At 46.1% G+C, this 25278-nt stretch overlaps 1 protein-coding gene across 1 annotated transcript in view; it reads right to left on the bottom strand.

The window, feature by feature from the left end:
* ACSBG2 (acyl-CoA synthetase bubblegum family member 2) overlaps positions 1-19638 on the bottom strand; it is an 85248-nt gene extending 65610 nt beyond the window's left edge. Inside the window, exons 1-5 of the mRNA XM_031934727.1 lie at positions 19572-19638; positions 16254-16483; positions 12781-12869; positions 7052-7172; positions 2964-3044 (exon numbers count right to left, since the gene is read on the bottom strand). Of these exons, the coding sequence (XP_031790587.1) occupies positions 2964-3044; positions 7052-7172; positions 12781-12869; positions 16254-16483; positions 19572-19638 (588 nt within the window). The remainder of the gene's footprint in view (positions 1-2963; positions 3045-7051; positions 7173-12780; positions 12870-16253; positions 16484-19571) is intronic.
* Positions 19639-25278: the final 5640 nt, after the last annotated feature.

Consider the following 25278-nt stretch of genomic DNA (forward strand, 5'->3'; position numbering starts at 1 on the left):
GCCTCCTGGGTTCAGGCGATTCTCCTGCCTCAACGTCCTGAGTAGCTGGGACTACAGGCATGTGCTACCACGCCCAGGTAATTTTTGTATTTTTCGTAGAGATGGGGTTTCACCATGTTAACCAGGATGGTCTTGATCTCCTGAAAAGTCTGTAATTCTAACTGGTTGTCTTAGTCATTGTTCTGGTGTTAATATGGACATTTGTGTTTTCTGAAAAGCATGAAAGCTGATGAATTTTGGCTGGCCAGAAAGGTTCATTTCTCCCACTTGCATGGAGGGAAAACCAAAGTAAACTCCATGACTTCCAGTTCCTTCTGATTGGAGCAATGGGTTTGAGAGCCTAATCTCATGGAAATTAGAAGGAATTTTTCATGGTCTCTCACAAGCCTCTTGCCCTGGTTTCTGTAAGATAACTCAATATATCCTTTAAAATAAAACAACAGCAGTGGCTCACACCTGTAATCCCAGCACTTTGGAAGGTGGATCACTTGAGGTCAGGAGTTCAAGACCAGCCTGGCCAACATGGAGAAACCCCTTCTCTACTAAAAAAAAATACAAAAAATTAGCCAGGCATGGTGGTGGGTGCCCGTAATCCCACCTACTCGGGAGGCTGAGGCAGGAGAATCACTTGAACCCAGGAGGTGGAGGTTGCCGTGAGCCAAGATTACACTACTGCACTCCAGCCTGGGTGACAGAGGGAGACTCTGTCTCAAAAAAGAAAAAGCAGGCCGGGAGCGGTGGCTCACGCCTGTAATTCCAGCACTTTGGGAGGCCGAGGCGGGCAGATCACAAGGTCAGGAGATTGAGACCATCCTGGCTAACACGGTGAAACCCCGTCTCTACTAAAAATACAAAAAATTAACCAGGCGTGGTGGTGGGCGCCTGTAGTTCCAGCTACTTGGAGGCTGAGGCAGGAGAATGGCGTGAACCCGGGAGGCGGAGCTTGCAGTGAGCCGAGATCACGCCACTGCACTCCAGCCTGGGCGACAAAGCAAGACTCCATCTCAAAAAAAAAAAAAAAAAAAAAAAGCAAACTAAAATCAATAATAAAAGTATTCTTTGGCTTAAGTAGATCTCTGTTGCCTGCAAGCAAACATTTTCTGGCTCCAAAAGATGCTGCAGCAGAATATATTTTCCAAAAATGATTGTGACAACATGTATAATGTCACACATTCTTTAGGGACTTTGCCTCTCCCTTAGTAAGCCGTGGTGTCTGTGTCCCTATCCCTTGATCCCTGGCAGATCTTTGGCTTGGCCTTGATGGGCAAATGATGACGGGAGCAATGTTATGTGACTTCCAAGACTAGGTCATAAAATGTGAGACAGCTTCCACCTGGCACACATGCTCTCTCTCAAGATATTCTCTATAAAGACCTCAGCCACCAAGTAAGTCCAGCAATCTTTCTGTTGTTGTTGTTTAGATGGAGTCTCGCTCTGTCGCCCATGCTGGAGTGCAGTGGCGTGATCTCGGTTCACTGCAACCTCCGCCTCCCGGGTTCAAGCGATTCTCCTGCCTCGGCCTCCTGAGTAGCTGGGATTACAGTTGTGTGCCACCACGCCTGGCAATTTTTGTATTTTTAGTCAAGTCAGAGTTTCACCATGTTGGCCAGGCTGGTCTTGAACTCCTGACCTCGTGATCAACCGGCCTTGGCCTCCAAAATGCTGGGATTACAGACATGAGCCACCGTGCCCGTCCCCAGCAATCTTGAAGTGACCATGCTAGAGAGGCCATATGGAAAAACCATAAAGAGATGGAGAAAGATGCTGGCTGCACCCCAGCTACAGGGCTGGGACTAAGATGAAAACCAGAATCCTTGCTTACAGCACAATACCAAGGGGACGCAAAAAAAAAAAACCTTGGTAATCAGGATCAATGATATTTTAGTTTAGCAAATTTGCTTATTTGTTTATTATTTTTTGAGATGGGGTCTTGCTGTGTTGCCTGGACTGATCTCGAACTCCTGGGCTCAAGTGATCCTCCCACCTCAGCCTCCTGAGTAGCTGGGATTACAGGCATGTGCCATCATGCCCAGCTTAAGATAAATAATGTTTTAATGAACAGTATTTTAAAAGTAACTATTAAAGCAAAAAACATCCGTGATGAATACATATCAAAATTTTACATAAAGACAGGCTGCGACAGAGCTGTTGGATCCTAGCCATACTGGAGCTTGCGGCAAAAGGAAAAATTTAAATCCCTATATGCATATTTTTAAATGGTTGATGGTTTTAGTAAAAATACTATCAATGATTTTGCATCTGTTAAAGCCAGGAAAATAGTTATAATAAATTTTGGCTTGGGTATAAATAAAATATTTAAACTTAATGTTAGTTTTAACACATAATTTTCAACTTTTTAGTATATTGTTTATCTTAATGTTCTTGGGAAAAAAATAACAAAATGACCGATTTCTTTTTTTTAGCCACCAGTTTTGGCGGTGATTTGTTCAGCCCAGCAGTAATTAGTTGGAACAGATACTGTTCATTAATCAGTCTCTTCATGCCAGAAGGGAAAAATGTGTCCCAAAGGTCCCACCTACTTCCTTTTACGAGGCCCCCACGCATTGCTCACCTCCCATTTCCCTTTGCAAAGGCCACACCCACTTACCTTTGCAAAGCCCCACTTAACTACCTTTGGGAAGCCCCACCCACTTCCCTTTGCAAAGCCCCAGCCACTACATTTATGAAGCCCCACCAACAGCCCTTTGCAAAGCCCCACCTACCACATTTGTGAGGCCCCATTGCATCTCTGCTTACCTCCCACTTTCTTTGAAAGGCCACACCCACTTCCTTTCCTCACCATTCACTTCCTTTGAGAGTCCCCACCTACTTCCTTTGAGAGTTCCCACCCTTGCCAGGTCCCACCTCCTCCCTCTGCTCACCTTGCACTTCCTTAGGCCACGCCCACTTTTCTTGCAAGGCCCCGCCCTCCCCTTTCCCCAGTGCCCACCTCCCACACTTACAGAGTACAAGTTGCTCTTCTCCTTCATTGGCGGTCTGTACTGGATGATGGCTTTTAGGGGCTCCAGGCTGCTCTGTGGAATCTGAAAGAAAGTTCTCTGTGGGCTTCATGGCAACCCAGCCCTGGGAAAGACTAAAGCTGGGTTGGATGTCCTAAGCTCTCTCCAGCAACTCCAGCCTTTTTTAAAAATTTTTTTATTTTGAGACACAATCTTGCTCTGTTGCCCAGGCTGGAGTGCATTGGCGCAATCGCGGCTTACTGCAACCTCTGCCTCCCGGATTCAAGCCATTCTCCCACCCCAGCATCCTGAGTAGCTGGAATTACAGGCATGTGCCACCATACCCAGCTAATTTTTATATTTTTAGTAGAGTCGGGGTTTCACCATTTTGGTCAGGCTGGTCTCGAACACCTGACCTCAGGTGATCCACCTGCCTCAGCCTCCCAAAGTGCTGGGATTGCAGGCGTGAGCCACTGTGCCCGGCCTCTTTTCTTCCCCTGCCCACACTATAAAACGCTGCTATTGGTCTTGACTGACCCCAAATGACCTGGTTTCAGGACTCCTGGATTCTTTGTAGTCCATATCACTAGCTTCCAACAGTGTAGGTAGAGGAGGTAGAGGATGACAGCAATCTGCCTGAGAAACACATCTCTGACCGAATTATGCTACACAGAATTGTGGATCCTGGTTGATGAGCTAAAGGAAGTCCCTCCCGCTCTTCCTTTTCCAGGACTTTGCACCTTGCAGCCCAGATTTAGCTAACCTTTTAGTTGGAGTCAGGCAACAAAAATCCTCTATGAAGTTGGCTGGAACCTGGACAAGTGTAGAGCCCTCTACCCATACCTACCATGGTAAGGATCAGGCAACCTGCAAGATTCTTATACTCTGTTCATGCCAAAGAAAGGGAGAGGGGTCTGTCTATGACACTTCTAGCCAATCCAATGAAAAAGTTACTTGCAACATCCAGTTTGCTAATTATAGCCATGCCTCTGGCAGGCAATGGCGAGAAGAGATGGCAGAAGCCCGTATAGCAGCTGGACAAGTTTTCCAGAGGGAAGAAGAAACAGACATTCAAGGAGCCTGGGGCAGGCAACAGCTTGGGATGTCTGAGGGATATAAAAAGTCCAGGATGGCCAGAGTGGGGACCCAAGACAGTATGATAGGGGAGGGGGCATGAAAGAATGGTGAGGCCCAGATCAGGGGAGGCTTGGAGGCAAAGATGAGGAGTTTGGAGTTTATTTAACTCCAACAGAAAACCGCAAGAGATTTAGAGGGTTTAAACAGAGGAGGATCTGTGATTACTTCCCCAGATCAAAGATCTCCAAGTGGAGCTGGGCATCCAATTTGAAAGGAGCATGTCAGGAACCTGGTTTTGAATCTTCTAGACATAGCAACTGGAACAATAAATCCTCCACAGACTTCACTTTCAATGAAACTAGGAGTCAGAAATAATTCAGATATTTCTTTATTCACTTAAGGCTGGACCTCCTAGAATCAGGACAGAAATCCACAGCAGCCAGGTGGGTGTAGAGGGGAAGGTTGTGTATGTGGCATTTTCCAGTTATGGAAAACTCAAATTAAGCCAGCATTCCCAGATGGAAGAAGGATCCCGCCCACCCACCAGCACCCACCCCATAGTGTGTTCTGCTAAGAAGAGGGCAAACAGGTATGACATGAGTTTTGGGAATCACAGATGCATCACTTAAGAAAGTAATTTTATGAGCGGTGGTTCATGCCTGTAATCCCAGCACTTTGGGAGGCCAAGGCCATTGGATCACTTGAGGCCAGGAGTTCAAGAGCAGCCTGGCTAACATGGCAAAATCCCGTCTCTACAAAAAAATGCAAAAATTAGCCAGGTGTGGTGGTGTGCACCTGTAGTCCCAGCTACTTGGGAGGCTGAAGCACGAGAGTTGCTTCAGCCTGGGAGGTGGAGGTTGTAGTAAGCCAAGCTAAGATGATACCACTGCTCTCCAGCCTGGACGACACAGTGAGACTGTCTCAAAAAAAAAAGAAGAAGAATAAGAAAGAAAATAATTTTTAAAAGCTCCAGGCCAGAGGTAGAGGTCTGTCGTTACTGAACCAAGTCAGGAATTAAGAGTCAAAGGAAGCCAGGCAGCAGAAAATGTTATATTTTGCTGAGTCTAGCTAGGATTTCATTGAATCTGGAAACTGTACCCAAATTTTGGAGATAGTAAAATGAAAGAAAACATATGGTCAGTAGTGATCAGAGAATGAAAAGACACATCTCGATTCCAGAGATGTTAAAAAGTGAAGAAATGAGTGACTCAGAGTCATGAAATCATGTATTCAAGAAACAGTCACAGTGGTCCTTGAGCTGAATGATGAACCTAGCCATCTAGGCTCACCCCTCCCAAGGACTCCTCTCCTCTCCAGGACCCTCCTGCCAAAAGCTGAATCAGCAAACTGCAACTCATTCAAACATGTGGGAAATTTAAAGTTTCCACAATAGCCATACAAAGACACTACAATGAAAAAAAAAAGTAACACAGGAGCCAAATTTCACTGTACACAAAGAAAACTCACTGGATAATTTCAACACAATGCAAAAGAAAATTGTAACCAAACATTCCAACATAAAACTAAAAATGTAATGAAGCAAACACAGCTAGAAAGAAAGAACACAAAGCAAACATACAAGCACTCAGGGAAGAGACAGCAGGACACTAGAAAAAAGTGAAACAGGAAGGGATAGAACTTAGGCAAGAAATAGAAGAGAACAACAAAAGCATCTAGAAATGAAGACAATGACAAGAAATGAAGAAAATTATATAGAAGCACAGGCTTGAAATCATCACACTTCCAAAAGAAAAAATAATTAGCAGTGGGATGTATATAAAATAATAGATAAATATTTTTACGTGGGGGCTTAAGGCCATGCATGGGGGCTCATTCCTATAATCCCAGCACTTTGGGAGGCTGAGGCAGAAGGATCAATTGAGGCCAGAAGTTCAAGAGCAGCCTGGGCAACATATCAAGACCCTGTCTCTACAAAAAAAAAAAATGGTTTTTGTTTGTTTGTTTGTTTTGAGACAGGATCTCACTCTGTCGCCCAGGCTAGAGTGCAGTGGCTCAATCTTGACTCACTGCAATCTCCACCTCCCAGGTTCAAGCGATCCTCCCACCACAGCCTCCCTAGTAGCTGGGACTACAGGTGCATGCCACCACGCCTAGCTAATTTTTGTATTTTTTGGTAGAGATGGATTTTCACCATGTTGGCTGTGCTGTTCTCACACTTCTGACCTCAGGTGATCTGCCTGCCTTGGCCTCCCAAAGTGCCTGGATTACAGGTGTGAACCACCACACCTGGTCCAAAAAATGTTTTAAAAGTTAGCCCGGGCCCGGCGCAGTGGCTCACACCTGTAATCCCAGCACTTGGAGACCGAGGCAGGTGGATCACGAGGTCAGAAGATCGAGACCATCCTCCCTAACATGGTGAAACCCCATCTCTACTAAAACATACAAAAAAATTAGCCAGGCGTGATGGCGGGTGCCTGTCGTCCCAGCTACTCAGGAGGCTGAGGCAGGAGAATGGCGTGAACCCAGGAGGCAGAGCTTACAGTGAGCCGAGATCGCGCCACTGCACTCCAGCCTGGGTGACAGAGCGAGACTCCGTCTCGGAAAAAATAAAGTTAGCCCAACATGGTGGTACATGCTCGTAGTCCCAGCTACTTGGAGGACTGAGGCAGAAGGATCAGTTGAGACCAGAAGTTCAAGGCTACAGTGAGTTACAATCAGGACATTGCACTCCAGCCTGGGGACAGAGTGAGACCCCGTCTCGAAAAAAAAAAAAAAAAGAAAAGAAAAGAAAAGAAATGGAGGTTGAATATTAAACTAAGTTAATATGAATTGGAAATCAAACTCCTCCACTTCACTCTGCTTCTCCAAACATCAGCTTCACCACGTATACTAATGAGGTCATGGAGGACTCTTGCTGAACCGATGTATGGCCTTATTCTAATGGCCCTCATTAGAATTTACCTGGGGGAAAAAGAACACTTGCCTAGAGCCCTGAGGTCCCCCTGGGTGACTTTGGCAGGCAGTGGGTAGGGGTTTGCTGGGTAGGGGGTTACCGAAAGGATTTTCTGTAACTGTTGATCATTCTCAACCAGCAAGATGTTCACTTTGGCATGAGTGATGACATACTGACAAGCCTCGGCAGAGTTGGTGGCATAAATACCAACACAGAGACCCCTGGGAAAAGAAAACACATTCGTGTGTGCATCCAGACACACCTTAAAGGCAGAATGGTCTGGAAGGTCAAGAGAGAGGAAAGGTTTGCAGGCAAGTTCTTAAGTTTGCAGCCACAGCACCAGCTTCCCTCCCTCCCCAACTTAACGATGAAGACAACAAAAACGACAATGATGATAAGAGTGACAGCTCCTATGATGTCACTATGACAACAGGTCATGGAACACTTAGAACACCCCATTTTACAGATGAGAAAAACAAGGACTCGGCAGTGAAGTTACTCAAGATTACACAGCAAGTAGGTGTTAGACCTAGGATTCGAACTTCTCACTCAGCTCCTGTTCCCATCATTCATGGCCTTTTGTGCTTGCAAGTGGCATCCTCTTTTGCTTTTAATTTGCATTTCCCAATGGATAATGACATTGAGCATCTTTACACCTGCCTTTTGGCTACTTTCCTTTGTGGCATTTCTGTTGAAATCTTTTGCCCCTTTCAATTTTTTTTTTTTTTTTGCCTTTTTATTACTGAGTTACAGAATTCCCTTATATATCTTAGATACCAGTCCTTTGTCAGAAATTTGAGGTTTAAGAATATTTTCTCCCAAGTATACAGTTTGCCTGTTCATCTTTTTTTTGTTTTTGTTTTTGTTTTTTTAAGATGGGGTCTAGTTCTGTCACCCAGGCTGGCATGCAGTAGTGCAGTCTCAGTTCACTGCAACCTCAGCCTCCTGGATTCAAGCAATTCTCCTGCCTTAGCCTCCTGAGTAGCTGGGATTACAGGCATGCACTACCACACTTGGCTAATTTTTGTATTTTTTGTAGAGAAGGGGTTTCGCCATGTTGCCCAGGCTGGTCTCAAACTCCTGGCTTCCAGTGATCCACCTGCCCCTGCCTCCCAAAGTGCTGAGATTCCAGGCCTGAGCCATCATGCTCAGCAACTGTTCATCTTATTGGTGTCTTTTAATAAGTAGACTTTTTAATGCTAATAAAAAGTCCTATTTGGCCATTTTTTCTCTTATGCTTTTTGCTCTCTGTGTCCTGTATAAGAAATCTTTCGCTACCCCCAGGTTGTGAAACCATTCCATGCTTTCCTTTTTCTAGAAGCTTTAGAATTTGACTTGCATGATTTGGTCTGTAATCCATCTCAATTTAATTTTTGCGTATGATGTGAGGTAGGGATCAGGGCTGATTTATTTTTCCATACAAATATCCAGTTGGTCCAGCACCACTGGATTACTCTGCTACCTTTGTTGGAAGCCAGTGACCATGTATGCATGGAGCTATTTCTTGCTGTCTGCTCTGTTGATCTAGTTGTTGTGCTTTTAATATGTCAGGGAATGAGGCACGTTATAATTATTTGAGATGGTTACTCTCATCACAGTTCTTAAGCACATACTATTTGCTAAGCGCTGTGCTAAGGGTTTATGAAGCATCCTCTTATTGAATCTTCATAACAGCCCTGTGAGGCATGGAGGTGTGTGCTTTCCTGCTCATTCATACAGAACACAAAATAACAGACAACCCAAGATTTGAACTTGGGTCTGATGTGGCACCACAGCCCAATCACTGCATGACACTTTCTTACCATTCAGTCCTAAAACGGGGACAGATCTCTTTATTAAAATTTATTCTGGGCTGGGCACAGTAGCTCACGCCTGTAATCCCAGCACTTTGGGAGACAGAGGCAGGTGGATTACCTGAGGTCAGGAGTTTGAGACCAGCCTGGCCAACATGGAGAAACTCCATCTTTACAAAAAATACAGAATTTAGCCAGATACGGTGGCACATGCCTGTAGTCCCAGCTACTTGGGAGGCTGAGGCAGGAGAATCACTTGAACCCAGGAAGCAGAGGTTGCAGTGAGCCAAGATCACACCACTGCCCTGCAGCCTGGGTGACAAGACTCCACCTCTCTCTCTGTATATCAAATATATTATATAATATGTATTATATTATTTATATTATATATATTATATAATATATGTAATAATTACATATTATAATCATATATAATTATATACTATATATTATTACATATGTTATATATAATAGTATATACTATTATATATAATAGTGTATATTATATATATATTCCTTTTTTTTTGAGACAGGGTTTCACTTTTGTTGTACAAGCTGGAGTGCAATGGCACAATCTCAGCTCACTGCAACCTCTGCCTCCTGGATTCAAGTGATTCTCCTGCCTCAGCCTCCCAAGTAGCTGGGATTACAGACATGCACCACTACGCCCGGCTAATTTTGTGTTTTTTTTCAGTAGAGATGGAGTTTCTCCATGTTGGTCAGGCTGGTTTCAATCTCCTGACCTCAGGTAACCCGCCTGCCTCAGTCTCCCAAAGTGCTGAGATTACAGGCATGAGCCACCACACCAGGCCTCTCTCTCTCTATATATAAAATATATATTATATGTTATATATTATATATAATTTACATATTATATATTATATATATATTATGTGAGGTAGGGATCAGGGCTGATTTATTTTTCCATAAAAATATCCAGTTGGTCCATCACCACTGGATTACTCTGCTGCCTTTGTTGGAAACCAGTGACCATGTATGCATGGAGCTATTTCTTGCTCTCTGCTCTGTTGATCTAGTTGTTGTGCTTTTAATATGTCAGGGAATGAAGCACGTTATGATTATTTGAGATGGTTACTCTCATCACCGTTCTTAAGCACATACTATTTGCTAAGCGCTGTGCTAAGGGTTATTGAATCTTATTGAATCTCTTATTGAATCTTCATAACAGCCCTGTGAGACAAAATATATATATATATATTATATATATAATATTATCTATACTATATATAGTATTACTATTAGGAAGGAAGGAAGAAAGAATATATATTATATATTATATATATTTCAACTCTCTGTAAGACGGGGTAGTATATGCTCATAAAAATTTGGAAAATAGAATATAACATATTAGGGTGTTCTTAGTCTCAATGATGAGATATAACTAACGTTAATATTTATTTCTAGTCACCACCCTCAATTTCTTTTCCTTCCTTCCTTCCTTCCTTCCTTCCTTCCTTCCTTCCTTCCTTCCTTCCTTCCTTCTCTCTCTCTCTTTTTCTTTTCTTTCTTTCTATTTTTTTTTTACAGACAGAGTCTCACTCTGTTGCCCAGGCTGGAGTGCAGTGGTGTGATCATAATTCACTGCAGTCTCAACTTCTTGGGCTCAAGCTATCCTTCCACCTCTGCTTCCCAAGTATTTGGGACTACAGGCACACACCACCATGCCTGGCTAATTTTAAAAGCACCTTTTTCTTTTTTTTTTTTTTAGAGACAGAATCTTGCCATGTTGCCTAGGCTGGTCTTGAGCTCTTGGGCTAAGGCAATCTTCCCACCTCAGCCTCCCAAAGTGCTGGGATTACAGGCATGAGTCACTGTGCCCAGCCTCTCAATTTTTTCATAGCTGTGGCTGCTGCTACTGTTGTCGTTGCTGTTGTTATTATTAATCTTGACTCGAACAAATGAGTTCAGGTCTCAGGGTCTTTAGCCAACCACGGCGTGATTCTGGGGAAGCCACTTAACCTCGATGGGTTCCAGATTATGGTCACCATCATTATTACTCGGGATCATGATGGCACCTACCTCAAAGGGCTACCATGAACAGTCAATGATATCATATGGGTAAGAGTGACCAGCAATAATTGCTATATTAATCATTGGTATTTTAATTTTTCTTTTTTTTCCGAGACGGAGTCTCGCTCTGTTGGCCAGGCTGGAGTGCAGTGGTGTGATCTCGGCTCACTGCAAACTCCGCCTTCTGGGTTCACGCCATTCTCCTGTCTCAGCCTCCTGAGTAGCTGGGACTACAGGTGTCTGCCACCACACCTGACTAATTTTTTGGTATTTCTAGTAGAGATGGGGTTTCACCGTGTTAGCCAGGATGGTCTGCATCTCCTGACCTCGTGATCCGCCCGCCTCCGTCTCCCACAGTGCTGGGGTTACAAGTGTGAGCCACCGTGCCTGGCCTGGTATTTTAAATGTTAAGCACAGTTGTAACCATACAGTGTATAAAGATTTTGATACCTGCTTTGTCGCCTCTGACATCAAAAATGTTTAAAATGTGCTCTTCAGAGCCATCATTTCAAAATATTACCCAGAATCCCATCCAGAAGGTGTCTCATGGTTTAATCCCCAGCTGTGGGACACTTAGGTTGTCCCTGACTTTTACTTAGGTCGTCCCTGACTTTTTGCCATCACTAATAGCACTTCCAAGAAGCATCTTTGTGCATAAGCCAAAATATATTCTCATGTTTTGGTTTTGTTTCTTTAAGTAAAAACTCCCAAAGGTAGAATTACCAGCTCAAAAAGAAATCAGTATTTTATTTTTACTTTTTTTTTTTTTTTTTTTTTTTCATGATTAGAGCCTGGGCAACATAGCAAGAAACCATATCCCCCCCCAAAAAAAAAAAAGAAAGAAAGAAAGAAATTAGCCGGGTGTGGTGGTGTGTGCTCATAGTCCCACTTACTCTGGAGGCTGAAGTGGGAGGATCGCATGAGCCCAAGACTTCAAGGCTACAGTGAGCTATGATTGCACCACTGCATTCCAGCCTGGGTGACAGAGCGAGACTCTGTCTCACAAAAACCCCAAAGCAGACAAACAGAAAAACCCCACTGGTATGGTAGCATCTGGACCGGGTTCTCGTCATTTATTTAAATACTGAGTAACCTGGTAAACCAGACCCCAGAGGTGAACAAAACACAGTCAGAGTCATAGGAGGTTAATGTCGGGATATCCCAGCCCCTCCCTAACTCCCAGGTAATGTAACTAGAGGAATTCCCTCTTTTATTTGTGTGTGTGCATGTGTGTTTAGGAGCTATTTTTTGTTTGTTTGTTTGTTTGTTTGAGACAGAGTCTTGCTCTGTCACCCAGGCTGGAGTGCAGTGGCATGATCTCGGCTCACTGCAATCTCCACCTCCTGGGTTCAAACAATTCTCCTGCCTCAGCCTTCCAAGTAGCAGGGATTGCAGGCACCCGCCACCACACCCAGCTAATTTTTGTATTTTGTTAGTAGAGATGGGGTTTCGCCATGTTGGCCAGGCCGGTCTGGTACTCCGGACCTCAGGTGATCTGCCCACCTTGGCCTCCCGAAGTGCTGGGATTACAGGTATGAACCACCGTGCCTGGCCATTTTGTGGGGTTTTAAAAGTTTTTTTTAAAAAATTTTAGAGCAGAGTGCTGACTCGACTGCCACTGGCTGTGTGAGCCTCAGTTCCCTCATCTGTAGATAGGGGATGATAGGACCCACTTCACATTGCTGTCGTGAGGTCTTCCAGGATCGTACACACGGAGCACGATGCTTCTGCACATAATCAGAAGCCTCTAAATGCTGTGATTATTATTTTGTCTGCAAAAAGTTCTGCAGCTGAAGAAAACCGAGAGGTCTGAGACCGCTGGTCTAATGGGTGTTATTGCGTAGGACCTGTGATCAGAATAATTTGTTCGTGTATCTATCCTGCCTGCTAACCAGGGCGTTCATCCAAAATTCCTGTTTGCATCTCACACCAAACAAGCCCAGGGGTCCCAGGCCCAGGGTAACGGCTCCTTAATCCTCACCGTGAACCAAGCCAATGACCTTACCCGGCTAGGATGGCACCAACAGCAGTGATAAACCACTCCACAGAGTTAAACCCCAGGATGCCAACTCCGTGGAAACGCTCCAAGCCCAGCTGGGAAGGAAAAAAACAGAAAAACAAAACATAAACACGGAGATGTTACATCATTAGGATATGTGACGTTAGAGTCAAATGTAGTCACATGGAGGCCGGGCGTGGTGGTTCACACCTGTAATCCCAGCACTTTGGGAGGCTGAGGTGAGAGAATTGCTTGAGGTCAGAAGTTCAAGACCAGCCTGGGCAACACAGTGAGACCCCTCTCTTTACAAAAGAGTAGAAAAGTTCGCCAGGCATGGTGGTTCACCCTTGTCATCCCGGCTACTTGGGCAGCTGAGGCAGGAGGATCACTTGAGCCCTAGAGTTCGAGGCTGCAGTGAGCTATGACTATACCACTGCACTCCATCCTGGGCAACAGAGTGAGACCCTGTTTCAAAACAAAACAAAAGTAGCCACACGGAGTGGGAGACAGTGTTGAGCCTAAAATCTGAGGTGTAATATTGTTTTTTTGTTTGTTTGTTTGTTTGGGTTTTTTGAGACGGAGTCTCGCTCTGTCGCCCAGGCTGGAGTGCAGTGGCGCGATCTTGACTCACTGCAAGCTCTGCCTTCTGGGTTCACGCTATCCTCCTGCCTCAGCCTCCTGAGTAGCTGAAACTACAGGCGCCCGCCACCACGCCTGGCTAATGTTTTGTATTTTTAGTAGAGACGGGGTTTCACCGTGTTAGCCAGGATGGTCTCGATCTCCTGAACTCGTGATCTGCCCGCCTCAGCCTCCCAAAGTGCTGGGATTACAGGCATGAGCCACTGTGCCTGGCCCTGTTTTTATTTTTAATGAAAGTATTCAATGAATGATATCAGATAGTGGTGATAAGTTGCATATGTAGGTCGGGCATGGTAGCTCACGCCTGTAATCCCAGCCCTTTGGGAGACCGAGGTGGGTGGATCACCTGAGGTCGGTAGTTCAAGACCAGCCTGGCCTATGTGGTGAAAACCCCATCTCTACTAAAAATACAGAAAATTGGCCAGGCATGGTGGCACACGCCTGTAATTCCAGCAACTTGGGAGGCTGAGGCAGGAGAATTGCTTGAACCCGGGAGGCAGAGGTTGCAGTGAGCCCAGATTGCGCCATTACACTCCAGCCTGGGCGACAAAAAAAGAAAAAGAAACAGGGTCTTGCTCTTTTGCCCAGGCTGGAGTGCAGTGGGTGATCATAGCTCACTGCAGCCTCGACTTCCTAGGCTCCATCAATCCTCCCACCTCAGCCTCCTGAGTAGCTGGGACTATGGGCCTGCTCCACTGAGTCTAATTTTTTAAAAATTTATTTTTGTAGGGCCGGGTGTGGTGGCTCACATCTGTAATCCTAGCACTTTGGGAGGCCGAGGCGGGTGGATCTCTTAGGTCAGGAGTTCGAGACCAGCCTGGCCCACATGGTGAAACCCCGTCCTACTAAAAATACAAAAAATTAGCCGGGCATGGTGGCGCACATCTGTAGTCCCAACTACTTGGAAAGCTGAGGCAGGAGAATTGCTTAACCTGGAGGTGAAGGCTGCAGTGAGCCAAGATCACACCACTGCACTCCAGCCTGGGTAACAGAGTGAGACTCTGTCCCCCCAAAAAATAAAAAAAAGTTGCACATGTAAAGGTACAGGCTTGTCCTGAATGTGGCTGAGAATGAACCAGGAAACTCAGAAACAAAAGTGAGCATCCTTCTGGGTACTGCCAACCAACATTGTCGGCTCTTTTAGTCATACGGGATCACGGCTGGCAATGATCTGCTGTTCTTGGGGGAAAAGGAACCATTTGGAAGACATTTGCCTGCTGGTACCTCAGGATGAGACGCCAAGTGTTTCAGTGACCAAAAGTCTGGCTTTATTGTGGACACAGTGTGTTTTTATTAATGCCTATTAATAATAATTACACTGATTAATTTCTACTTGGGGCTCCAAGTAGTTTTGTTTGTTTTTCTTTTTGGTTTTGTTTTTACTTTGGTCTCCAAGTTTTGTTTTTGTTTGATTTTTGAGACGGAGTTTCACCCAGGCTGGAGTGCAATGGCACGATCTTGGCTCACTGCAACCTCTGCCTCCTGGGTTCAAGCAATCCTCCTGCCTCAGCCTCCTGAGTAGCTGGGATTACAGGCGTGCACCACCATACCTGGCTAATTTTTGTATTTTTAGTAGAGATGGAGTTTCACCATGTGGGCTAGGCTGGTCTCAAACTCTTGACCTCTTGACCTTGATCAGCCAACCTTGGCCTCCCAAAGTGCTGGGATTACAGGCATGAGCCACCATGCTTGGTCAGGTCTCCAAGATTTAGAGGAGGAGGGGGACCTTCAGCTCCACGGAACTAAGAATATGGCTAAAGGAGACCATCTTTCAGGAGAGATGAACTAGCCACAGCAACATAGTATGAGGGTGGGGCCACCAAGAAGAAACCCAGCCCAAGCACATGGTTCTTTCTCTTTTTTTTCTTTAAGACACGATCTCACTCTGTTGCCCAGGCTGGAGTGCGATGGTGCAATCACAAGTCACTGCAGCCTCAACCCCCCAGGCTCAAGTGATCCTCCCACCTCAGCCTCCTGATAGCTGGGTCTACAGGCATGTGCCACCACACCTGGCTAATTTTTAAAATTTTTATTGAGACTGGGGTCTATGTTGCCCAGGCTGGTCTTGAACTCCTGGGATCAGTGATCCTCCTGCCTCAGTGTCCCAAAGCCCTAGGATTACAGACATGAGCCACTGACCCCAGCCTTTTCCTAAACTCTCTCTTTTGCTTCGTTCATTCTAGGGGGGACTGGCAACCATGCTGTGAAGACACTCAAGCAATTCTGTGGAGAAAGCCATGGAATGAGGTGCTGAGACTTCCTGGCAACAACCAGCCATCTAGGTAAGTAAGTTTGGAAGTAAAGCCTCCAGCCCCAGTTGAGCCTTCAGATGAGACAGCCCCAGCTGATAGCTTGGCTGCAACCTCATGAGAGACCTGGAGCCAGAACCACCCAATTTCAAAGTAGCTCCTAAATTCTCAATCCACAGAAATTGTGAGATGATAAATGTTTGTCATTTCAAGTCAGTATGTTTTTGGGATAATTTGTTATGCAGCAGCAACTAACTAATACAGAGAGATAGTATGTTAGGGACAAATGCAAGATGCAGAACCATGGGTGTAGTAGGCTATTATGTGTGTAAAAATTTGCATATAAAAAATTGTATTTTATGTATATATACATAATCTATTTCCCAAAAGGACACACAAAAAAACTGACAATGGTGGCTGCTTCCTTGGAGAGGAACTAGATGTCTGAGGCTCATGAATCAGAGGGAAATTTTTCACCAATTAACCTTTGTATCTTTTGGTGCCCTGTGAATTTTGTACCACATGTATGTATGTGTATTACCTATTCAGAATGAATGGTTGAACAAAGGAGAATGAATGAATGAATCTTACCTTGATCAAGGATTTTGCAGCCTTCCGACAAGCCTCGTAGTACTGGTTGAAATTCAGAACTTCCCACTTTTTGCCGTTCAGGGATGCAAGGGCTGGATAAGTTCCAAATCGGTTGACTGACTCTCGAAAAAATTCAGGGATGGTCATTGGGGTCTCATGGCCCGGTCCATGTTTGGATAGCCTCAGAAGGACTTCTCCATCTCGACAGGTGGTCCACAGCCTGGGAGTAACTGCAAATAGTTACCAGAGTTGGGTGGCAAATGTTTTAATTTATTTAACAACTTTGGAGGGGGGGCGGTTGGTGTCTTTTTGGACCTAAGGTGCTGAGAGTTGAATTAATCCCCTTTTAGGGTGAAGTTCTGTGGTCAACACTGGCAGGACAAGCTTCCTTTCTCTTTATTTATTTTTTCATTCCCCCCCAAAAAAATTTTAATAAGTTGAAAGGATTGTATACCAAGCACTTTCTTACCCAACACCTAGATTCTACAACTGCTAGCATTTTACTATATATTATCACACATCTGTCCTGCTATCTTTGTTCTGTCCATTGTTTTTTGTTTTTTTTGTTGTTTTTTCTTTTCTTTTTCTTTTTTCTTTTTTTTTTCTGGAGACACAGTCTTACTCTGTCAGCAGGCTGGAGTGCACTGGCACAATCACAGCTCACTGCAACCTTGACCTCCTAGGCTCAAACCATCCTCCCACCTCAGCCTCCCAAATAACTGGGACTACAGGCGAACACCACCATGCCTAGCTAATTTTATTTTTTAATGTTTTGTAGAGATGGGGTTCTACAGTGTTTCTGAGGCTGATCTCAAACTCCTGGGCTCAAACAATCCTCTCTCAGTTTCTCAAAGTGCTGGGATTACAGGCATGAGCCACCGCACCTGGCCCCATCTTATTTTTTTTTATTATTATTTTGTTTTGTTTTTGTTTTTGAGATGAAGTTTTGCTGTTCTTGCCCAGGCTCGGCTCCCTGCAACCTCCACCTCCTGGGTTCAAGCAATTCTCCTGCTTCAGCCTTCCAAGTAGCTGGGATTAGAGGCATGCACCACCACGCCTAGCTACTTTTGTATTTTTAGTAGAGATGGAGTTTCTCCATGTTAGGCAGGCTGGTCCCGAACTCCCGACTTCAGGCGATCCGCCCGCCTTGGCCTCCCAAAGTGTTGGGATTACAGGCGTGAACCACCATGCCTGGCCTATTATTATTACTTTTTGAGATGGAGTCTCACTCTGTTGCCCAGGCTGGAATGCAGTACGGCGATCTTGGCTCACTGCAACCTCACTACCCACACCTTCATCTCAGAAATCTGGCCTCTAGAATTGTGAGACAATATGTTTCTGTTGTTTCAGACACCCAGTTTGGGGCACCTTGTTAAAAAAAATTAGCCAGACATGGTGATTCATGCCTGTAATGCCAGCTACTTGGGTGGCCAAGGCACAAGAATCACTTGAGCTTGGGAGGCAGAGGTTGCAGTGAGTTGAGACTCACTACATTCCAGGCATGTGCCACCACACCTGGCTAATTTTTGTAGTTTTAAGAGGCAGGGTTTTATCATGTTGTCCAGGCTGGTCTGGAATTCCTGGCCTCAAGCAATCTGCCCACCTCAGCTTCCCAAAATGCTGAGATTACAGATGTGAACCACTGTGCTCGGCCAATTTTCTAGGGATTTAGATGAATATTCCACCCCTTGGACCGATAAAGGTAGCATCCCCAAACTCCTTTGTGCGTGATGCTATCTTTTGAGTACTCCCGCACTCCCTCTCCTTGAATGTGTACTTTGCAATGCAAGTACTTTTATTTGCCATAAACCTCAGTACTTTCAGTTTTTTGTTTTTGTTTTGTTTTGTTTTGTTTTGTTTTTGAGACGTAGTCTCACTCTGTCACCCAGGCTGGAGTGCAGTGACGCAATCTTGGCTCACTGCAAGCTCTGCCTCCCGGGTTCACACCATTCTCCTGCCTCAGCCTCCCGAGTAGCTGGGACTGCAGGCGCCTGCCACTACACTCTGCTAATTTTTTGTGTTTTTTAGTAGAGATAGGGTTTCACCGTGTTACCCAGGATGGTCTCGAACTCCTGACCTTGTGATCTGCCCACCTCGGCCTCCTAAAGTGCTAGGATTACAGGCATGAGCCACTGCGCCCAGCCCACTTTCACTATTTTCTGACTTGTTTCTTGAATTCACTCTCGATGGTGTCAAGAGCCTGGACAATGGCTGGGTTCGAGGTCCTGCCGGCGTTTGGGGACCTCCTCCAGCCCACTGGTATCAAAGCTGTCTATGATGTCACCATGTCCCTTGACTTTAGCTCTGGCAGTAAAATGATTACAGCCTAATGGTTTTTTTTTTTTTTTTTTTTAAGACGGAGTCTCACTCTGTCTCCCAGGCTGGAGTGCAGTGGCGCGATCTCAGCTCACTGCAAGCTCCGCCTCCCAGGTTTACGCCATTCTCCTGCCTCAGCCTCCGGAGTAGCTGGGACTACAGGCGCCCGCCACCACGCCCGGCTAATCTTCTTGTATTTTTAGTAGAGACAGGGTTTCACCGTGTTAGCCAGGATGGTTTCCATCTCCTGACCTCGTGATCCGCCTGCCTTGGCCTCCCAAAGTGCTGGGATTACAGGTGTGAGCCACCGCGCCTGGCCTACAGCCTAATGTTAATAAGTCACTATGATCATATCCATGCCATATCCACATGGATGGTTCCTGGGTACTTTATCCACTTGGGCTCACCATCCTGACAGGCAGGTGCTGTTATCAATGCCCCTGTCATTCAGATATGCAAATGAGGCCTCCAAAGAGCAAGTGACTTGCCCAGTGTCACATGACCAGTAGAGCAGAGCTCTGAATTAAGTGAACCACTGGCCCTGCTACCTCAACACCTTATCAAGAGTAGAAAATAGGCCCCAGGCTGGGCATGGTGGCCCACACCTGTAATTCCAGCACTTTGGGTGGCCAAGGTGGGAGGATTGCTAGAGCCCAGGAGTTCAAGACCAGCCTGGGGAGCAAAGCAAAACCCTGTCTCTCCAAAAAAAATACAGAGCTGGGCATGGTGGTGTGCACCTGTAGTCCCAGCTACTTGGAGGGCTGAGACAGGAGGATCACTTGAGCATGGGAGGTCAAGGCTGCAGTGAGCTATGATTGCACCACTGCACTCCAGCCTGCATGACAGAGCAAGACACTGTCTCAAAAAAAAGGGTGGAGGGTGGGGGTCAGCAGGGTCAGGCAAGGAACAGCTACATCTTTCTAGATCCAGACTCCTCTGCAAAGAGCCTTTGTGGAATCAATGTGCCTGTCTCTCTCCCACGCACTCTTTAGTGCAATATACCTTCTGTTTTATTCATGTCTACTTCAAGATCTTTAGCTCCTTCTTGAATCGTTGGGGTTCCAGTCATTCCAGGTGTGCAGAAACCATGCTTCACAGTACTGCAAGGCAAAAAAGCAGGAGTTTAACAGGATTGGTAAAGGGGCTGTAGGTATGAGGCCAACTCCTCTCTCCACTGGTCATGTCTGCCTAGCATCCTGGGATCCATTGGTCATGCCTGTCTTGGGCCTGGGGGGAGAGGAGAGTGGCCGGCATGCCAGATAATAGAGCATTTGTAAAACCCAGAGGGTATTCAATCTGTGAGTTTACAGAAAAAGTCTGGGCTTATACACAACTCTGTGAGTGAGAAAACATTTTGAAGCCTCCCAAGGGAAAGAAACTCTCATGGGACCACACATTTACCTTCTCTTAAAGGTAGTATTAATATGAAAACTCAAAGGGCCTAAAGGAGAAACAGGATAAATCTTGCTACATAAAATTTTTAAATTTTCCACATAGCAAAGAATACCATAAACAAAAATCAAGAGATCAACAAATTAGGAAAAGATATGGACAATACATCCAAAAATATAAAAGCTTGATTTCCTTCATATGTAAAGAACCCTGAGGAGTTAGTCAGAAAAAGACCAAAACCCAAAGGGAAAGTGGGCAAAGGACATGAACAGATAAGTATCTGAAACTAAAAAATGACTTTTAAAGAGAAGAAAACATGCTCAAACTCAGTCCTATGAGAAATACAATAGAAAATATGATGCAGTTTTCACCTCTCAGGTTAACTAAGATCAAAAAAGTTGACAATATTTTCTATTATGAAAATGTGGGAAAACAGGTGCTGTCATTCATTGTGGTAAAATCAATGCCATCTCTTTAGAAAACATTTATCAGTAATCAGACTTAAGATCACATGGGGTTTTGTTTTGTTGCCTAGGCTAGAGTGCAGTGGCACAATCTCGGCTCACTGCAGCCTCTACCTCCTGGGTTCAAGCAATTCTTGTGTCTCAGCCTCCCAAGTAGCAGGGATTACAGGCCACCATACCCAGCTAATTTTTTTTTTTTTTTTTGAGATGGAGTCTTGCTCTATCACCCAGGCTGGAGTGCAGTGGCGCGATCTCGGCTCACTGCAAGCTCCGCCTCCTATGTTCACGCCATTCTCCTGCCTCAGCCTCCCGAGTAGCTGGGACTACAGGCGCCCGCCACCACGCCCGGCTAATTTTTTTGTATTTTTCGTAGAGACAGGGTTTCACCGTGTTAGCCAGGATGGTCTCCATCTCCTGACCTCGTGATCCGCTCACCTCGGCCTGCCAAAGTGCTGGGATTACAGGTGTGAGCCACCGCGCCTGGCCTACACCTGGCTAATTTTGTATTTTTAGTAGAGACAGTTTCTCTCTGTTGGTCAGGCTGGTCTCAAACTCCCAACCTCAGGTGATCCACCAGCCTCGGCCTCCCAAAGTGCTGGGATTACAGGTGTCAGCCACTGCGCCTGGCCTAAAATCACAAATTCTAAATATCAATTTATTCCAATCAAAAATGTCCCCAGATAATGTCAACTTTGTCCCCTGGGGGAAGTGGAGGCCAAATGATTGGTCGATATTTATTGAAGCTGATTTTTCCAGTGGCTTTCAGGGAGGAAAATTGTGCGATTTTGTTCATGATAAAGAGTGTACTCGATACAAGAATCAAGCAGTTGTTCTGAATTCTAGATTTGCAGTAATGTTTTATGGACTGTAAATGTTTCTATCAGTGAGCGCAGGAACACAGCAGGCAACAACTTGAGTAAACGCTTTGGTGAATGAAGCCCTCTAATATGCATGTGGTTCTTACACCAGCCCTCTGCCTGGAACTCTCTTCCCCTCAGATAGCTGGGACTACAGGTGCATGCCACCATGCCTGGCTAATTTATTTTTATTTTTATTTTTGTAGAGCTAGGGGCCTCGCCATATTGCCCAGGCTGGTCTTGAACTCCTGACCTCCAGCAATCCCCCCACATCGGCCTCCCAAAGTGCTGGGATTTGCAGGCATGAACCACTGCACCAGGCCCCTCTTTTCTTTATAAATTACCCATCTTCAGGTATTACTTTACGGTAATGCAAAATGGGCAAATAAAATTAGTATCCGGAGTATGACAAGAACTCTGGATTTAAAAGACAAAAGTAAACAACCCAGTGTTTTATGACGAAAAATGTAAACAGGCAGGTCACAAAAGAGGAGCCTGGATCCATCCTGGCTAACACGGTGAAACCCCGTCTCTACTAAAAAATACAAAAAAACTAGCCGGGCGAGGTGGCGGGTGCCTGTAGTCCCAGCTACTCGGGAGGCTGAGGCAGGAGAATGGCGTGAACCGGGAGGCGGAGCTTGCAGTGAGCTGAGATCCGGCCGCAGTACTCCAGCCCGGGCGACAGAGCCAGACTCCGCCTCAAAAAAAAAAAAAAAAAAAAAAAGAGGAGCCTGGATGGGCTATAAATCCTGGACAAGATGCTCAGGAGCTTTGGTCATCAGGGAACTGCATGTTAAAAATCACATGATCATTTCACCCCCAGCAGATGTGCAAAAATGCATGCAGGCTGGGCGCGGTAGAGGACTTGTAAGTTACTAGTAATATTCGATTTCACGAAGTGAAAAGGGCACACAGATATTTATTGTTATTCATTAAATCGTACAGGTATGTTTTGTGTTATTTTATATGCATTATATGTTTCGCAATTTTAAAAGGCCATGTAGGGTTTGGGTGCGGTGGCTCACGCCTGTAATCCCAGCGCTTTGGGAGGCTGAGGTAGGTGGATCACGAGATCGGAGGTCGAGACCATCCTGGCTAACACGGTGAAAGCCTGTCTCTACTAAAAAAAATACAAAAAATTAGCCGGGCGTGGTGGTGGGTGACTGTAGTCCCAGCTACTCGGGAGGCTGAGACGGGAGACTGGCAAGAACCCAGGAGGTGGAGCTTGCAGTGAGCCGAGATCACGCCAGAGTGAGACTCAGTCTCAAAAAAAAAAAAAAAAACAAATTAGCTGGACATGGTGGCGGGCGTCTGTAATCCCAGCTACTTGGGAGGTTGAGGTGGGAGGATCGTTTGAGCCTGGGAGGCAGAGGTTGCAGTGAGCTGAGATCATGCCACTGCACTATAGCCTGGGCGAAAGAGTGAGACCCTGTCTCACAAAAAAAAAGAAAAGAAAATGCATGCCCTTCTCCCATACCACTGGCACCTGTCACTCTTCGAGAGGTGTGGTTCTGGCCATCTGGCAAGGCACCTGGAGCTGGGACATCTGGTCACTCAGGTGTTTTCTTCCTGCAAAGACAGTAAACAGGTAGCCCCACCTGGAAACCTGAACATGAGCTGCCCCTTCCCAGCCCCTGTCACCCTCTCTGTCCAGCCAGGATGATGGTGGTGGTGGGAGGCAGCAGGATGGGTGGTTTCCCTCCACAACAGGCCTTCTACCCCATTCAACCTTCCAGAACCTTCCATCCCAGCCACCTCTTGTGACATCACTGGCTGTCCCTGCCTCCGCACCCCACCCCCACCCTAGGGGAAGCTGTTTCCAGGATGGGGAGATTGCTTTGTCATGCGTCGTTAATTGATTCATGCATGCATGCACTTCTGTATGTGTTCATGACATTTTTATGGAGCCGTGACCGTAATGCCAGGGATTGTGCTGGATGCTGGAGACATAAAGATGAACAAAACCAGGCCGGGCGCGGTGGCTCACGCCTGTAATCCCAGCACTTTGGGAGGCCGAGGTGGGCAGATCACGAGGTCAGGAGATCGAGACCATCCTGGCTAACACGGTGAAACCCCATCTCTACTAAAAATACAAAGAATTAGCTGGGCGTGGTGGCAGGTGCCTGTAGTCCCAGCTACTCCGGAGGCTGAGGCAGGAGAATGGCATGAACCCGGGAGGCGGAGCTTGCGGTGAGCCGAGATTGCACCACTGCACTCCAGCCTGGGCGACACAGCGATACTCCATCTCAAAAAAAAAAGATGAACAAAACCAGATGAGTTCAAGAAAATAAGGGGAGGCCTAGAGTCACACAAACAAATGCAAACTTCTTGTGAAGAGAAGCCCCAAGGCGTGTTGAGGGCTTGATCAGAGGATCCCACCCAGGCAGGGAGTCTGGGAGTGGTTTCTTTCTTTTCTTTCTTTTTTTGAGACCCAGTCTTGCTGTGTCGCCCAGGATGGAGTGCAGTGGCATGATCTCAGCTCACTGCAACCTCCGCTTCCCGGGTTCAAGAGATTCTCCTGCCTCAGCCTCCCGAGTAGCTGGGATTACAGGCGCCTGCCTCCATACCCGGCTAATCTTTTGTATTTTTAGTAGAGACGGGGTTTCGCCATGTTGGCCAGGCTGGTCTTGAACTCCTGACTTCGTGATCTGCCCGCCTTGGCCTCTCACGGTTCTGGGATTCCAGGTGTGAGCCACCGCGCCTGGTCACCAGGGCCTTTTGAATGTTTCACAAATATCCACGCTGCAGAGTACCTGGGCAGCTGTGCTAGGAGAGCCAGTGTCCACCAATGTCCATCCAGCCCTTCTTCCCCAGAAGAGAATGTTTCCCAGACTCCCTGACTGCATGGTGTGTCCAAGTGGCTACGTCCTGCCCTGTGGGAAGTGGGCATAAGTGGTGGAGGCCACGCCTGGTCATGCCTGTAAAGGAAAGGAGGCGACGCCCTTCCCCAACCCCCCGCCCAGTGGAATCCTGGGATCAGGAGCAGCCTCCTTGGACAGGGGTGAAGCTGGAGGGGAGGGAGCAGGTCAAGGGACCTCTTGATAGGAGGGAAGGGACCTCTGTCTCTATTGATTGTTGAGCCACTTTGCTGGTGCCAGACAGATTTATGCAAGTTGCACACACACGCTCGCTCGCTCAGACACTCACATACACAGGTATTCACACACACTCAAACACACCTTCCCATGGGCACACAGTCACAAGCACACTCACATACACACACTCAAACTCACAACACGCTCCCATAATCACACCTGTTTGCACAATTCAAACGCCTTCATACCGACACAAACCGGCAGGCATGCACACACATACACACATGCTCACACACTCACAGTCACATGCACTCACCTACAGACACATGATGACATGCAGGTACACTCATCCACATAGTCATGCACATATGCCGTCATACACATGCCTCAGAGATCCAATTTTGTACACATGTACACTGTCAGACACACAATGTGTGATGGTCACACAGTTGCAATGCTCAGGCCCTCATGCAGACACACAGGTACGTATATGCATTCCCACACTCACACATATATGGACATGCGTAGTCACACAGCCTCATGCAGACAGAATTACATACACACACACACTCACACACATTCACATACATATGCACACACATGCTAACACACACATACCCTCATACAGACATATACATGCATTCCCACACTCACACATATATGGACACACATGGTCACACTGCCTCATACAGACACACAATTGCATGCACTCACACACACATACATACGTGCACACATGCTCACACTCACCCTCATACACACACACGATTACATATATGCATTCCCACATTCACATATATGGACACGCATGGTCACATTGCTTCATACACACAATTACATATACACACTCACACACACTCCCATACATATGCACGCACATGCTCACACATCCTCATTCACACAATTATATACACACACACTCCCATACATATGCACACACATGATCACACACACCCTCATA

The sequence above is a fragment of the Piliocolobus tephrosceles genome, chromosome 21 (genome assembly GCF_002776525.5).
Source record: "Piliocolobus tephrosceles isolate RC106 chromosome 21, ASM277652v3, whole genome shotgun sequence".
NCBI lineage: Eukaryota > Metazoa > Chordata > Mammalia > Primates > Cercopithecidae > Piliocolobus > Piliocolobus tephrosceles.